Source organism: Urocitellus parryii, chromosome 9 (assembly GCF_045843805.1).
Source record: "Urocitellus parryii isolate mUroPar1 chromosome 9, mUroPar1.hap1, whole genome shotgun sequence".
NCBI classification, from domain to species: Eukaryota; Metazoa; Chordata; class Mammalia; order Rodentia; family Sciuridae; genus Urocitellus; species Urocitellus parryii.
This window is the reverse complement of record NC_135539.1, coordinates 28,312,098-28,325,714: the sequence shown is the minus strand read 5'-3', so window position 1 is coordinate 28,325,714 and position 13,617 is coordinate 28,312,098. Positions and strand designations below refer to the sequence as shown.

At 58.9% G+C, this 13,617-nt stretch overlaps 2 protein-coding genes across 3 annotated transcripts; one reads left to right on the top strand and one right to left on the bottom strand.

Moving 5' to 3' along the window:
• Nucleotides 1–59: 59 nt before the first annotated feature.
• Nucleotides 60–6,697, top strand: Lrwd1 (leucine rich repeats and WD repeat domain containing 1). Of its 2 annotated transcripts, XM_026396934.2 has the most exons (15): nucleotides 60–296; nucleotides 791–1,025; nucleotides 1,108–1,224; nucleotides 1,563–1,703; nucleotides 1,927–2,031; nucleotides 2,611–2,733; nucleotides 2,808–2,922; nucleotides 3,291–3,400; nucleotides 3,536–3,743; nucleotides 4,240–4,312; nucleotides 4,400–4,540; nucleotides 5,629–5,720; nucleotides 5,887–6,042; nucleotides 6,123–6,235; nucleotides 6,358–6,697. In XM_026396934.2, the coding sequence occupies exons 1-15, from the start codon at nucleotides 217–219 to the stop codon at nucleotides 6,496–6,498; spliced, it is 1,950 nt and encodes a 649-aa protein (XP_026252719.2). In that variant the 5' UTR covers nucleotides 60–216; the 3' UTR covers nucleotides 6,499–6,697. The 2 variants fall into 2 exon arrangements, with proteins under 2 accessions (XP_026252719.2, XP_026252720.2); XM_026396935.2 differs by lacking the exons at nucleotides 5,629–5,720; nucleotides 6,358–6,697 and having other exon boundaries at nucleotides 6,123–6,211.
• A 98-nt stretch (nucleotides 6,698–6,795) lies between these two features.
• Nucleotides 6,796–10,743, bottom strand: Polr2j (RNA polymerase II subunit J). Its single transcript, XM_026396936.2, has 4 exons — nucleotides 10,618–10,743; nucleotides 9,086–9,175; nucleotides 7,677–7,851; nucleotides 6,796–7,026 (listed from the first exon to the last, which is right to left on the bottom strand). Exons 1-4 carry the CDS (start codon nucleotides 10,668–10,670, stop codon nucleotides 6,991–6,993), a joined length of 354 nt encoding a protein of 117 aa, XP_026252721.1. The 5' UTR covers nucleotides 10,671–10,743; the 3' UTR covers nucleotides 6,796–6,990.
• Between the last annotated feature and the right edge of the window lie 2,874 nt (nucleotides 10,744–13,617).

Genomic DNA, 13,617 nt, shown 5'->3' with positions numbered 1-13,617 from the left:
AGCGCGCGTGCGCGGCGCGGGGCCCGCTGGGAGTTGTAGTCCGCGCCTGCACACGGCCTCGGCTCCGCTTCCTTCCGGTGGTCTCTGTCTCGGGACTTGCGCGGCGCCACCTCCTGGACTCGGTAACGGCGAACAGGAGCTCCTGACGGCGGGCATCCCGAGCTCCTCCGGACTCCAGGAGACCGAGGGGGCCAGCGCGGGCCGCGCCCGCTCGCCATGGGCCCCCTCACGGCGCGGCTGCTCATGCAACGCGGGCGACCCAAGAGCGACCGGTTGGGGAAGATCCGGAGCCTGGAGTAAGAGCCGGGCGGGGGAGGCTGTGTCCGCGTGCGCGGGGGTCCCGCAGCCCCCCGGGTCGCCCAGGTCGCTCGGGGGCTGGAAGAAAGGCCAGGGCCCCTCCCCTCCCGCTGCCTGTCTCCGTTATCGTCCCCTCGCCCTGGCGGAGTCTCATCACGCGCCAAACGTCCTAAGAGGCGCACGGGACCTTTGCCGCCCTGCGTGTATGCCAGGTGGGCCCGAGTGGCTCTACCCCTGCCGAGGGCAGAAGGAGAGTGTTGCGCCACCCGCTGAGATGTTTAGAGAAAAGCACAGAGGAGCTCCCAGAGGATCAGGAAAAGCGTCCCGAGGACGACAGCAGCCCCGGGTTCTAAAGTAGCTATAAGGTTTTTTAAAATTTCCGTGCATGCACAAGAAATATCAGGTGAAACCCTTTCCGCGGCGGCCTGGGTACTTGGGTGTGGGTTGGGAGGCCTGCTGTTCCCTGAGCAGCCTTCCCTCTGCCCCCACGCAGCCTGTCACGGCTGAACCTGCTCTCTGAGCACCTGGACCCGAAGCTCCTGAGCCGCCTGAAGCAACTGCAGGAACTTGACCTCTCCTACAACCTGCTGGAGACCCTGCCGCCCAACCTGGGCCTGCCGCACCTGCGCATCCTCCGCTGTGCCAACAACCAGCTGGGGGATGTCACTGCCTTAAGCCAGTTCCCACATCTGGAGGAGCTTAGCCTGGAGGGCAACCCCTTCCTGACGGTAAGTGGGGTCTCCCACCAGTCCCATGCCCCTGTGTCGGGACTCCATGGTGTTCAAATTCCACTATTCCTTCATCTCTTAGGTCAATGACAACCTCAAAGTCTCCTTTCTCCTGCCCAAGCTACGTAAGGTCAATGGCAAGGATGCGTCCTCCACTTGCGCTCAGATGGAGAATCTGAACCGGGAACTGATGAACAGGGTAAAGGCAGGGAGAAGTTTATCTAGGCGTGCTTGGGAGCAGTGGGGGGCATTGAGGGAGTGACAGAAGAGGACACTGAGCTGGGTTTTAGGGGCTCCTCACCTGGACTGCCTGGCATGTTACTCTGTGCCTGGCTACAGCTCTGCTTCTGTCTTTGGAGGTCCTGCCCAGCAGGTGTGCAGGCGGGGCACAGGGAGGCTGGGACCAGCTGGTCCAAGCAGGTTTGGGCCAGTCCTCCTTGCTTTGTGCTAGTGCCTTTAAGAGGCTCCCGGTAGGGGGTAAAGACTCCTGTGATATGGTGGGAGGGGCTGGGCTTGGATTTGGTTCCTCCCTACTAGGTCACAGCTCACTGGGAGAAGTTCGTGGCTGCACTGGGCCCTGGAAAGGAGACCAAGAAAGCCCAGGCTGACTTCGTGAAGTCCGCCGTCAGGGACGTGTGCTATGGCCCGGACTCTCTCCGCGAGTTCACCCAGTGGCGCGTATGTACTCACCCCGTGGTGCCAGGGGTCAGTTTCCCTGGCTCTCACTGCCTTGGAGGTGTCTGTCCTTGAGTGGCTGGTGACTGTGGGGAGCAGGGTGGGTCAGGGACAGCAGCTGCAGAGGCCCTTTCCCAGAGGCCCAGCTCCCTTTGACCTGGTGTCTGGTGAAGGGCTTGGGGCATCAGGACCGTGCCCAGCTTCCTGAAGGCCTGGCCCTGCCCAGGTTCGGATGATCTCTGAGGAATTGGTAGCCTCCGGTGGGACCCAGGTGCATGAGGCAGACGTCCCAAAGAGGCCCCAGGAAACTACAGCTACCTACAAGCCCAGGGTGAGTGTGACTCCATGGGGCTCCTGGGGCCAAGGACCTGCCTTGACCCTCAGTCCCTGGGAAAGCTACTGGAAATCAAGAGGGGGCCCAGGAGACTCTTGCCTGTGCCCAAGCTGTCAGAGAGCTTTCTGTCACTGTGACAAAGTGCCTGAGATAATCAGCTTGCAAAGAGGAAAGGTTTATTTTGGCTCACAGTTTCTTCAGTCCATAGTCACTTGGTCTCATCACTTGGGGTCTGTGGCAGCACGGTACATTATGGCTGGCACATGTGGTAGAGGAACCCTGATCACGTCATGATGGTCAGAAGGCAGGTTGGAAGGGACCAGGGGGCTGATATCCCCTTTAGAGGCATGCCACCAGTGACCTGACTGCCTTCCACTGGGCCCCACCTCCCAGTGGCGTCACGAGCAGTGACTGTGGGTGACCAATTGAACACCCAAACCATAACACTGAGCAGACTCCTCCGCGACCTGGAGCAGCCCTTGCCTCCTGTGCCCTCAAGAGCACCCAGTCTGCCTGTGGTCGGGAGGAAGAAAGCCCCAGGCAGGTGTACCTGTGGTCACCAGGCCCCCTCCACAGGCCAGGCTGGTGTCCTTGAAACGGCCAGATGATGTCCCACTCAACCTTCCTTCCACCAAGCGGGCTTGTAACTCCCCGTCAGCCCAGACGGAGGGCGGCCCCTCAGGCCCCGACAGCAGCCAGGTGAGGAGCCAGGTCCAGGGGTGACGTGTTGGGGGAGCAGGAGTGGGTAGCCATGATGCCTTGTGTCCCCACAGCCTGCCCTGCAGCTGGAGCCCCTGCACTTCCTGCAGTGCCACAGCAGGAACAACAGCCCTCAGGACCTGAAGACCCAGCTGTGGGCCTGTGCCTTCGAGCCAGCCTGGGAGGAGGGTGCGTCTCGGGAGAGGGCCACCGGAGCAGAACCACACCATGCGCACTCCCAGCAGGGCCATTGGGGGGGGGGGGCATCCCTGGATAGAGGGGGCAATCAGGAAAGACAGGGCACGGTGGTGCATACCTGTAATCCCCCTGGAGGCTGAGGCAGGAGGATGGCAAGTTCAAAGCCAGCCTCTGTAATTGAGCAAGACCCTGTCTCAAATAAAAAGGGCTGGGGATACAGCTCAGTGGTAAAGTACTCCTGGGTTTAATCCCCAGTGCCACCAAAAAAAAATAAAAAAATTGTTCTATAGGTCGGGAAGAGGGAGCTGCAGGGAGGGGCTTATGGCAAAAGTTTTCACTCAGATGACCCCTTGAAACAGGGCACTCCGGGGCCACCTCCCAGACGGTGGCCACGTGTGGCGGGGAGGCGGTTTGTGTGATAGACTGCCAGACGGGCATCGTGCTCCACAAGTACAAGGCTCCTGGCGAGGTGAGTGCCAAGGCTGCCGGGCCAAGTGTGGGGTTCTCAGTCCTCCCGACCTTGTCCTCACGCAGGCCCCCAGGCCTGGCGCTGCGGCATGTTCACACTGTAACTGCTCAGTGACCGTTTCCCTGCCTCCTCCAGGAGTTCTTCTCGGTGGCCTGGACAGCCCTGACAGTGGTCACGCAGGCAGGCCACAAGAAGCGCTGGAATGTGCTGGCGGCCGCAGGCCTGCGCGGCCTGGTCCGGCTGCTGCACGTGCGGGCAGGTTTCTGCTGCGGGGTCATCCGGGCCCACAAGAAGGCCATCGCCACCCTCTGCTTCAGTCCCATCCATGAGACCCACCTGTTCAGTAAGACCCTCTCCCCTGACCCAGGGCTTCCCCACATCCCAGTCCTGCTGCCCTGATGGCCTCATGTGTCCCCTCCCTGGGATGGTAGGGAGTTGGTGGCTGCTGGGTGCCCTGGGCCTTGAGTTCAGCTGTGGCGCTGACATGGCTTCCTGGTTAACTGACTGGGCTCTGGATCCGATCTTATGCCCAACCTGCTCTGTGGCCTTGGAGTTTCCTGGAAACCTGGGCCCCTGCTCTGTCAGTGACCTGGGTGGGCACTGCTGGCCCTCAGGGTGAACCCAGCAGAGGTAGTAAAGGAGTGGCAGGAGACTGTGGTGCTGGGCACACTGAGCTCAGCAGGACGGTGGGACAGTGGCCCAAGCCCTATTTCCTAGCCACAGTCCCACTCCCTCCTCTGAAGGGCTGACCTGGGGACCCTGGTCTCAGCCTGGGACGCAGCCTGCAGCAGGGCACAGGGTCCCTCAGGGCTGCTTTCCCCTTCCCATTCCCTCCTCAGCGGCCTCCTATGACAAGCGGATCATCCTCTGGGACATTGGGGTGCCCAACCGTGACTATGAGTTCCAGGCCAGGTGAGCCTGCAGGTGGCCTGGGGAGGGAGCAGTGACCAGCAGGTCACACAGGGCTCCGGACTCATGCTGCCCCTCACCTGCTGGCAGCCAGCTGCTCACACTGGACTCCACCTCCATCCCGCTGCGCCTCTGCCCCGTCGCCCCCTATCCGGATGCCTACCTGCTGGCCGGCTGCGAGGGGGGCTGCTGCTGCTGGGACGTGCGGCTGGACCAGCCCCAAAAGAGGAGGTGAGGCCCGGCAGGGATGCCTGGAAAGCCAGGCCCTGGGACTGGGTGCCCAGCATGCCCCTGCCCTTGGCAGCCTTAGAGACGTCGGGGCCGCTCCTCACCATACTGTGACCAACTGATTTGAGCCCAGGTCCTGCTGCTCAGCAGTGTGACCTTCTTATTAGCGTAATGTCCTTGTCCATAGAAAGGAGACAACGACTTGAAACCCAGGGCTAGTGCAGGGCAGGGAGGTGGCGCATCAGTGTCAACTGGAAAGCCCCTGGGACAGTGCATAGCACGGGTTCCTACCGTGGGACACAGCCTTGCAGGGAGACAGACCTCACAGAGGGGCCAGTGACAGCCCCACAAAGGGTGGTGTCTGCTCCAAAAGAATAATTGGGAGGGGATGTCCTCACGGGGTCAGCCAGGGCACTCTGCGGTAGGCAGCCTACAAGGGCTAGGCAGGGGAGAGGAGGTTGCCTGGAGGGACAGTGTGCGCAGAGGGCCAGTGGAGGCCGAGGCAAAGGGTGTGGCATGTCCAGCTAAGTGCTAATGGTAGCCGTGGGCTCCACTGCTCCATCCAGCTCCCCCTGCACACCTGGAGTAGCACTGGCTACCTCTCGCTTCCTCATGCCACATCTGCCTGTCCCATATGCTCAGGTGTGTTGGTGCCTTCTTGTCCCCTCTGCCGCAGCTCAGGCCTGTCCCTAGTTAGGTGCTTTTTGGCTGGCCTCTGCAGGACTGGGCAGGCACACAGTGACCCCACTCATGTGAGCCACTCCCCTGTCCTCGGGGTCAGAGCAGCTCCACTCCAGGTCCTGGCATATGGCCCGAGACACCTGCCCAGCTTGGCACCTGGGCCCAGAGGCCCAGCCACACAGCCCACCCATCCTACCCCTTGTGCCTCTGGGCGCCCACTTCCTGTGGCCTGGGGCACCAGAAGCTGGCCCCCTTCAGAGTGACGCTGAGCCTCTTGATGGCCAAGAGTGCAATTTGGGGCTGCATCTCCCAGCCTCCCCCAGGCCAGGGCCCAGGTGGCTGGCTGACCAGGGCAGACAGGCGGCTCTGCATGCCAGGGCCAGCCACCGGCACCGTCTGCCGTCCCGCAGGGTGTGCGAGGTGGAGTTCATCTTCTCTGCGGGCTCCCAGGCACCCGGGCAGAGAGTGGATGGGCTGGCATTTGTGAATGAGGATGTCGTGGGTGAGTGAGCCCAGGCAGGACAGCCTGGCCTCTGGGACCCATATGGGTGGGTCACTTATCCTTGGGCTGGGCTCAGGTCCAAGGGCTTCTGAGGCATCCCACTTGGGGAGCGGTAGAGCGGCCAGGGGCAGCCTGGGCACAGGTCTCCATTCTGCCTTCACCACAGCCTCCAAGGGGAGTGGCCTGGGCACCATCTGCCTGTGGAGCTGGAGCCAGACATGGGCAGGCCGAGGCAGCCAGTCCCCGGTGGCTGTGGTGGTCCTGGCCCAGCTGCAGTGGTCATCCACGGAGCTGGCCTACTTCTCCCTCAGCGCCTGCCCTGGTGAGTGCCCCCGCCCCCACCCCTGCTTCTTGGAGCCCTGCCCCCACTGACTCTCACCTGAGGCCCCTCTGTCCTGGCAGAGAAGGGGGTCGTGCTCTGCGGAGATGAGGAGGGCAGCGTGTGGATCTACGATGTGGGGCACATCCTAAAGCAGCCGCCTCCACAGCTGGCAGCCCCGCAGGCCCCTGTGCAGGTACCGTCCCAAGAGTGCCCTCATGGGTGCCATCCAGGCCCCGCCTCCTCCAGGCTGGGGCTGGCAGTGTGTGGGGCTGGTGTGTGGAAGCAGGAACCCAGCCCTCTCTCTGCTCCCACCAGATCCTTAAATGGCCTCAGCCCTTAGCGCTTGGGCAGCCGGTGACCAAGACCATGGTAAACACTGTGGTGGCCAATAGTGCCTTGACCTACCTCACAGCTCTGACGGACTCCAACATCATAGCTGTCTGGAGGAGATGCTAGCCGGGCAGGCTCCCGGGACGCAGCACACCAGGGACGTGGCTTAACTTATTTAGCTCGGGGCTGGAGGGGGGCGTTTTGATAGTGTCTTTATTAAATTCTCGATTTCCACATGGCGACTTGAGCACTGTTTGCAGTGACGCAGACCCAGCAGCTGGCTTCCAAGACAGGTTCATGGATGTGCGCACGTTTTCCCAGCCTGCTTCTGCTCTGGGCCAGTCCACTCAGCAGTGGCCCGAGTGTCCAGAACAGGTTGTCTGCCAGACTACCTGCTGTGAAGTCACCTCCACTACATCTGGGTCCTTGAATGTCATACTTTATTAGGAAGCTAAAACAATCTATGTACAGGACACCTCAGTGTCAGGGAAGAGGTCACGAGGAAGCTGCCAGGAGCCACAGCTGGGCCTGGCCACGGTCCTCTGCGATGCCTACAGAGGAGGGTACAGTGGAGGCGGGAGCTGGGCTTGCAGGAGGAGCAGGTGTCTTCTGACCCTCCTATTCAATCCCCTCTTGCTTGTCCTTGATGGCCACCTGGGGAAAAGGAAGAAAGCAACCCCTCAGCTGGACTGGTCAGGCTGCCAGAAACAGGTCTAGCAACCTGCACAGGGTCCACCAAGGAACTCAGGCCATGGCCCTTCTCCCCAGCACAGCCCAGGCTGTACTGCACACAGGAGGAGGGGGAGAGGCAGCACCTCCAACCCTCCGGGGAGCTGGACAGCCAGCAGCAGGATGAGGCCTCAGCCTACCCTGCCTACAGCTCTGTGGCACACATGCTGCCACTGCTGGGCCCAATGGCCACACACCCTGCAGAGATAAGGGGGACCTCACATGCCACGGCTCTTTCCCTATCTAAACTGTCCTAGACTGTGGTGGGACAGCCCCACCTGGGATGAACTGCCCCTTGGCAGCACCTGGAGGCAGACAGGCCTTAAGCACCAGCTGCCCAGCAGCAGAGGAGACACAAGAACAGCTTCCAGGAGCAGCAGGTCCCCTGGGCCCATGGGGACCACAAGAGTGCAGGAGACGGCACCCCTCAGCTCCACAGCCCTGGTCAGAGCACCTGGGGAGGTGGGGGAAGTCCCTGATCCCTGATGCCTCCCACCAGAAGCCTCCCAGGAAACAGCCCTGGGAAACCCTGGGTGTGGGCCAGGGAACAGCTCCACCAGCACCCGCAACCTCACCCGGAACCGCTCTTCCAACAGGGAGAGCTCGCTGATGAGGTCTGTAATGGCGTTGGTGAAGGCCTCCTGGGGGCTGTAGTCCGGCGTGGTCTGCACACGGATGATGATCTTGTGCTCCAAGGGATGGGGCACTTTGTAGCCAGCAAACAGCACCTGTGGGTCCTTCAGCAGCTGTCTGAAAAACAGGAGCAAATGGCATGAGGCAGGCAGAGCCTAGTGGCCTTTGGGCCCTAGCCTGGGACTTAGCAGCTTTCTAGCCACACCATTTCTTTTCCCAGAAATCTTCCAGTAAAATAGTCACTCAAGATATGCCACATGGGATCCCCAACACACATCCTGCATCCAGTAGGATTCAAGGACTCTGGCTGGGCTCTGGATTCCTGAGATTTCTGTTAAGACAGGGACCCAGCCCTGCCAGCAGAGAGACCTCCCTAAACTGAATATCCAGCCAGGCGCCAGGACACACAAACCCTGGGCCTGGTCCTAAAAGGGCCCTGGAACAGCAAACCAGTCAGCAGGGGAAGGAGTTCAGGCTCCCAGCTGCTGGTGACAGGAAGCAGTCCCTGAACACTGGCCTGCTCCATGGGGCTACAGGGCTCTGCACTGGCACTACGGAGCTCCAGAGCGCTCCTGGCCAAGCCTGAGCACAAGGGAGGCCTCTGCGCAGGGGGACATTGGGCTCACGCAGCAAGGGAGCAGCAGGCCCTGGAAAAGCTGGGTGCCCCGCTGGCTTGGCTTAGGGAAGGGGTCATCAGGAGACGGGCATCCCCATACCTTATGCACCAGGACCAGGGTCACTGCTACCCACAGCCTCCACATGCCAGACTGGGAAAAGCATACCTCCCCTGTCCCCTCTCGCCACCTACCTCAGCACTACAGTGAAGAACCCAGTCTCTACAGGGAAATGACTAGTCCCTGGGCAGAAGTGACAGTCACATGGCTGACCCCCTACCTAGCTGGAGTTTCACTGGTGTAGCCAATGTGGGGTGCCCACGGCAGGCACTGGAGACCCACACAACACCTCTTCACTTCCCCTTGTTCCATGGCAGTCAGTCTCTGCCTCTACATCTTGGACTATTCAGTGATTTCTGTCACTGAGATCACTGTCACCGTAGGGGTGGGGTGGAGGGAGCTAACCCTGGCCACCTCTCAATGCTCATCAGCATGAGTAGCCCTGCTTTCCTGCGGCTGGCTGCCTGCGCTCTCGTCAGATAAATAGATAGAGAAACAGGCCTTATGTGAGCAGACCTGGGTCAGCTTGCCTGGGAGCAAAGCACTAGGATGGCGGCATTCGGGCAAGAGATGAGGACTTCCTGTAGTTCAGAGAGACAAAGGAATCTCAGGGGACTTGTGCTTGGCCCCAAAAGCCCCGTTAACCACCTCCTGAAGGCCCCTGTCCTGGAACTTACGATTTGATGATGTTTCCTAGCGTGTGGTCTTCTTTATTGATGGTGAACAAACAGGCATTGGGCACTTTGGTGTCCTTGTTAATGGTGATCCTAGAAAGAGGCGGAAGCAACAGTTGAGGGGCAGGAGCTCCCCAAGTCTAAACCCTGCCCTTCCAGACAGGCCAGGTCCTGCCTCCTCTGAGAGCCTTTCTCCATCTCTTCACCCCAGAGAAACTGCTCTGAGGGCTGGAGGGCCCGGTGTAGAGCGCTTGCCTAGCATGTGCAAGGCCTGGGTTCCATCCCTAGCAGTACAGAAACAAAAACAAAAATCCTTCCTGACTCACGACAGTACAGTGACCCAGGGCCCTCCCCCCCACCACACCCACACCCACACACACACACACACACACACACACACACACACGTCAGCCGAACACTGATTGGCAGGGCCCCGCGTGCTAGGGAGGGGCTGCGCCAACCCCCAGCCCCAGCTGCCCTGTCTCGCTAAGGCAGCACTCCGCAGACGCAAAACGACAGCTTTGTTTCCTGTGGGGAGCGCTTTTGTACACTGTGACCTTAAGGGCATCCCTGGCTTCTACCCACTATATGTCAGCAGCAACCCCTGTGACAACCAGAAATGTTTCCAGACATTGCCAGTCTCTCCTAGGGGGACAAGATGGTCCCCAGTCAAGTCTACCTAAAGGAAGGCTGAAGTGGCCGACAAGGGCTAGACCATGGGACCCCACACACCAGCCTCTTAAGAATGAGAAGGCTCAGGGTGCTGGTACACACCTATAGCCCCAGCGACCAAGGAGGACTGTAAGTCCGAGGCCAGCCTGGGAACATAGCAAGACACTGTCTCAAAAAAATGAAGGGCTGGGGATGCAGTTCAGTAGTAGAGCGCCCCTGGTTAAACCCCTGGGACCAAAACAAGCACAAGAAGGGCTAAGGCTTCAGTCTTCAATGTGCCCAGCCCAGGGCTCAGCGATTTGCACAAATTACTTCGTGTAAGCCTAAGAGAAAATTCTATGACAAAAAAATTGCAGGAAGTCCACTTGCAAGGTAAAACAGGGCCTCCAGCCAGATCAGGCCACACCGGGGGCTCCAGGAGCCAAGCCCTGGCTGGCTGACCACTGGCCTCCAACCTGCCAGCAACGGGCACTCACTGCAGGTTCCACACCGGCAATGCCACACAGCAGCTTTAGAGCCATCGTTGTGGCTGCCCCACGGAAGGTGGAGGTGGCGGGTGGGAGACGCGTCGGCTGCCAGGTCCCTAAGGAAAAGGACTTAGGACCAGACGCGGGGTTCGACTATAGTAGACCCCACCAATTCCTGCAAGCCCGGTGCAAGTGACTCAACTTTCCTAAGCCTCACTTCCCTCGTCTGCAAATGGGTGCACTCGCCACGGCCTCGCAGGGCTGCCTTAAGCGGGGCAAGCAAGAGCTGCTGCAAAAGCTGCTCCAGTCCCCCGCGCCGGGCCGGAGAAGCCCCAGACCCGCAGGGACCGAGGCGATGGGCGCTGCCTGCGAGCCCCGCCCGCCCTCTCCGCTTACTTCTTCTCGCCCTCGAAGAGCAAGAACGACTCGAAGGCCGGCGGGGCGTTCATCCTGGCGCGGCAGCCGGGCCCACACTCGAAGTGGCTACCACCGCCGCCGCCGCCAGCGCCTTATAACGTGACCTCTTCCGGGTCACGCCGGCGCTGCCACCCCCCGTAAGTCCGGTTCACTGCCCCCTGTCGGACTGGAGGACCTCGCGCAGGCGCACGCACGCCCAAGGGAGGCCGCGAGCTCTGCACATGCGTCAGGCTGGGGGTGTGGCTCTAGCGGCAGCGCGCCATGCCTGGCATGCGTGCGGCCCGGGTTCGATCCTCAGCACCACATACCAACATGCGTCAGTCCAGACCGCTCACGCGTGCTCTTACAGCTGGGGGGACCTCTGGTCTCTCCACACCCCTTCATCTCTTTGGAAACGTGTTCTGGAGGGGACAGAATGGAGCCAATGGGGTAGGGGGCAGTTGTGGCTGCCAGTGGGGGGTGAGGAGTGCTGGTCCTAAGGAAGTATCCTAGCTAGGAGGATGTGTATAAAGAAGCCCTCTGTCAAAGCTCCCAGTGCAGAATGCTGCAAGACCCTTGGCAGGGTTGTCACTGGTTTCTTGTTAGCAGGGTCAGTCGGGGAAGGACTGGGGAGGAGGCAGGTGCACACTGACTCAAGAATGCCAGGCGCTTGGTGGGGTAAGTGCGTCATCCCCTGGTTGAATGGGTTAATATTTTTGCAGACTCCGTTTACTATAAAGGCCCTACCTGTGCTGTTTGAAGCAACAGAGGTCCCAGGTGAGCTACTGAGCCCTAACAGCTTGGCAGCTGGATTCCCCATGGGAATCCGGAGCTGGAACCACTACTTCCGTTTCCCACTTGAGCCCTGGAGTGACCAAATGTCACTGTGCCTGGGTGGTATCCAATCCAGGAGGCAATGAACAGGACCCTAACTCTCCAGGCCAATTGGGTGGGGCTTCTGAGAGGTGATGAAGTCAAGCCGGTAAGGGCAAGGATTCCCTGACTGGTGACCTCCACCCTCTGGGTCGCATGGTAGAGTTTGGCTGAATATACTGAGCATTTCATCTCTCAAAATGAGGACGATGGGGTTGTGGCTCAGCTGCAGAGCGCTCACCTAGCAGGTTCGAGGCCCTGGGTTCAAACCTCAGTGCCACATAAAAATAAATAAATTTAAAAAAAAATTTAAAAAAAAATAAATAAAAAATAAATAAATAAATAAATTAAGGTATTGTGTCCAACTACAACTAAAAAATAAATATTTAAAAAAATGCACATCTTGGGCTAAGGTCGTGGCTCAGTGGCAGAGCACCTACCTCACACATGTGAGGCACTGGGTTTGATCCTCAGCACCACTAAAAATAAACAAAATAAAGATATTGTGCTAACTAATGTGTATAACTAAAAAAAATTTTTTTAAAAAAATGCACAACTTCTCAAAAATGCTCCATGAACGGCTTCATTGGCACTTGTTTTCTGTTGCTACAGCAGATCTTTAATGCATGTTCATTCTATATTTGCTTTTTTGTTGTTATTTTGTTTTTGGTACTGGAGATTGAACCCAGGGGCTAACCCACTCACCCCTTTTTTTCGGGGGCTACTGGGGATTGAACTCAGGGGCACTCAGCCACTGAGCCACATCCCCAGCCCTATTTTTTAAAATATTTATTTAGTTGTAGATGAACACACAGTATGTTTTTGTATTTTTATGTGGTGCTGAGGACTGAACCCAGTGCCTCACACATGCGAGGCAAGCACTTTACCACTGAGCTACAGCCTCAGCCCCCAGCCCTATTTTGTATTTTATTTAGAGACAGGGTCTCATTGAGTTGCTTAGTGCCTTGCTTTTGCTGAGGCTGGCTTTGAACTCGCGATCATTCTGCCTCAGTCTCCTGAGCCATTGGGATGACAGGCATGTGACACTGTACCTGGCTACCCACCTCCTTTTTATGAAACAGGAGGCGCAATCATCAGATTGCTGAGACTGGCCTCCAACTTGTGTTCTTCCTGCCTCAACCTTGGGAGTCACTGGGATCACAGGCATGTGCCACCACCCCTGACTTCTGAATGTAGTTTTAAACATTCATTTGAACTTCTAACTGGATGCCCAACTCTTCCCTCCATGTGTCCTTATTTTGTGATCTTGGGCAAATTACTGCATTTGCCTGATGGCTTAAAAAACATAGAGCTGCTAACAGGCTGACAGGTGGAATATGTAACTGAATTGGCGCAGGTAAAATGTTGGAACGGTGCCCACTCGGATGCTCCTGCGTATTGGCAGCTGCAGCCAGCAGCCAGTGCTGGGATGGCAGAGGCTCTACAGTGGGGCAGCCTTGGGGGAGGGGATGTCCACTGAGTCCTACCCGGAGGCCTCAGGGGCTTCTCTGCCCTTAGGCAGGAAGGCTCCTCCCACCCTGCACCTGGGCTGCCCACAGCAGCAGCAGCCCGTGGTCCTGGTACAGGGCAGCACAGGAAGGGCGCATGGGCATGTGGAGTGGGGCAAGATGATGACAGGGGCCCTGTCCCTTGTCACTCCGGCACCCCAGGACCAATGCTGCTGTGATCCAGAGGCCAGTTGTCATTGCCACGCAGAGGCAATGGGGGGTCCTCGTGGGCAACCTCTGGGAGAGGGGACTGGTGGGGCCTGAGAGGGATGAACTAACCAAAGGCACAAGTTCCCAGAATGCCAGGGACTCTGCCTGAGGAACCTCTGCTCCTATGACACAGGGACGGGACCCCATTCACACTTTGTGACAGCAGGAACCGCCTGGGCCTCTGGGAAGGAAGGCGTAAGATAAACCCTGCGGGGCCAGAAATGGGTGACCTTTGGCATCTGGTGTCTGAGAGTGAAGGTGGCCACCTGCCAATGTGGGCTGAAGGCCTTGGACAGTGGTTCAGGGCCTTCTCCTCACCCTGAGCCAAGTCACCAGGACATGGCTGGGAGCTCAGCCTGGCAGCCCCCAGCGTGGCCAAACCTGCGGTCCTACGGCTTGGCCTGGGTGC

Bases quoted from the DNA above. Each gene is read 5' to 3' on its own strand.
- Lrwd1 (XM_026396934.2), top strand. From the start codon at position 217: ATGGGCCCCCTCACGGCGCGGCTGCTCATGCAACGCGGGCGACCCAAG. The intron at 1,225-1,562 runs GTAAAGGCAGGG...CCTCCCTACTAG, and splicing joins ACCGGGAACTGATGAACAGG to GTCACAGCTCACTGGGAGAA. The intron at 6,043-6,122 runs GTGAGTGCCCCC...CTGTCCTGGCAG, and splicing joins CTCCCTCAGCGCCTGCCCTG to AGAAGGGGGTCGTGCTCTGC.
- Polr2j (XM_026396936.2), bottom strand. From the start codon at position 10,670: ATGAACGCCCCGCCGGCCTTCGAGTCGTTCTTGCTCTTCGAGGGCGAG. The intron at 9,176-10,617 runs GTAAGCGGAGAG...GCCTCTTTCTAG, and splicing joins CTCTTCGAGGGCGAGAAGAA to GATCACCATTAACAAGGACA. The intron at 7,027-7,676 runs GTGAGGTTGCGG...CCTTTTCCCCAG, and splicing joins TGTTGGAAGAGCGGTTCCGG to GTGGCCATCAAGGACAAGCA.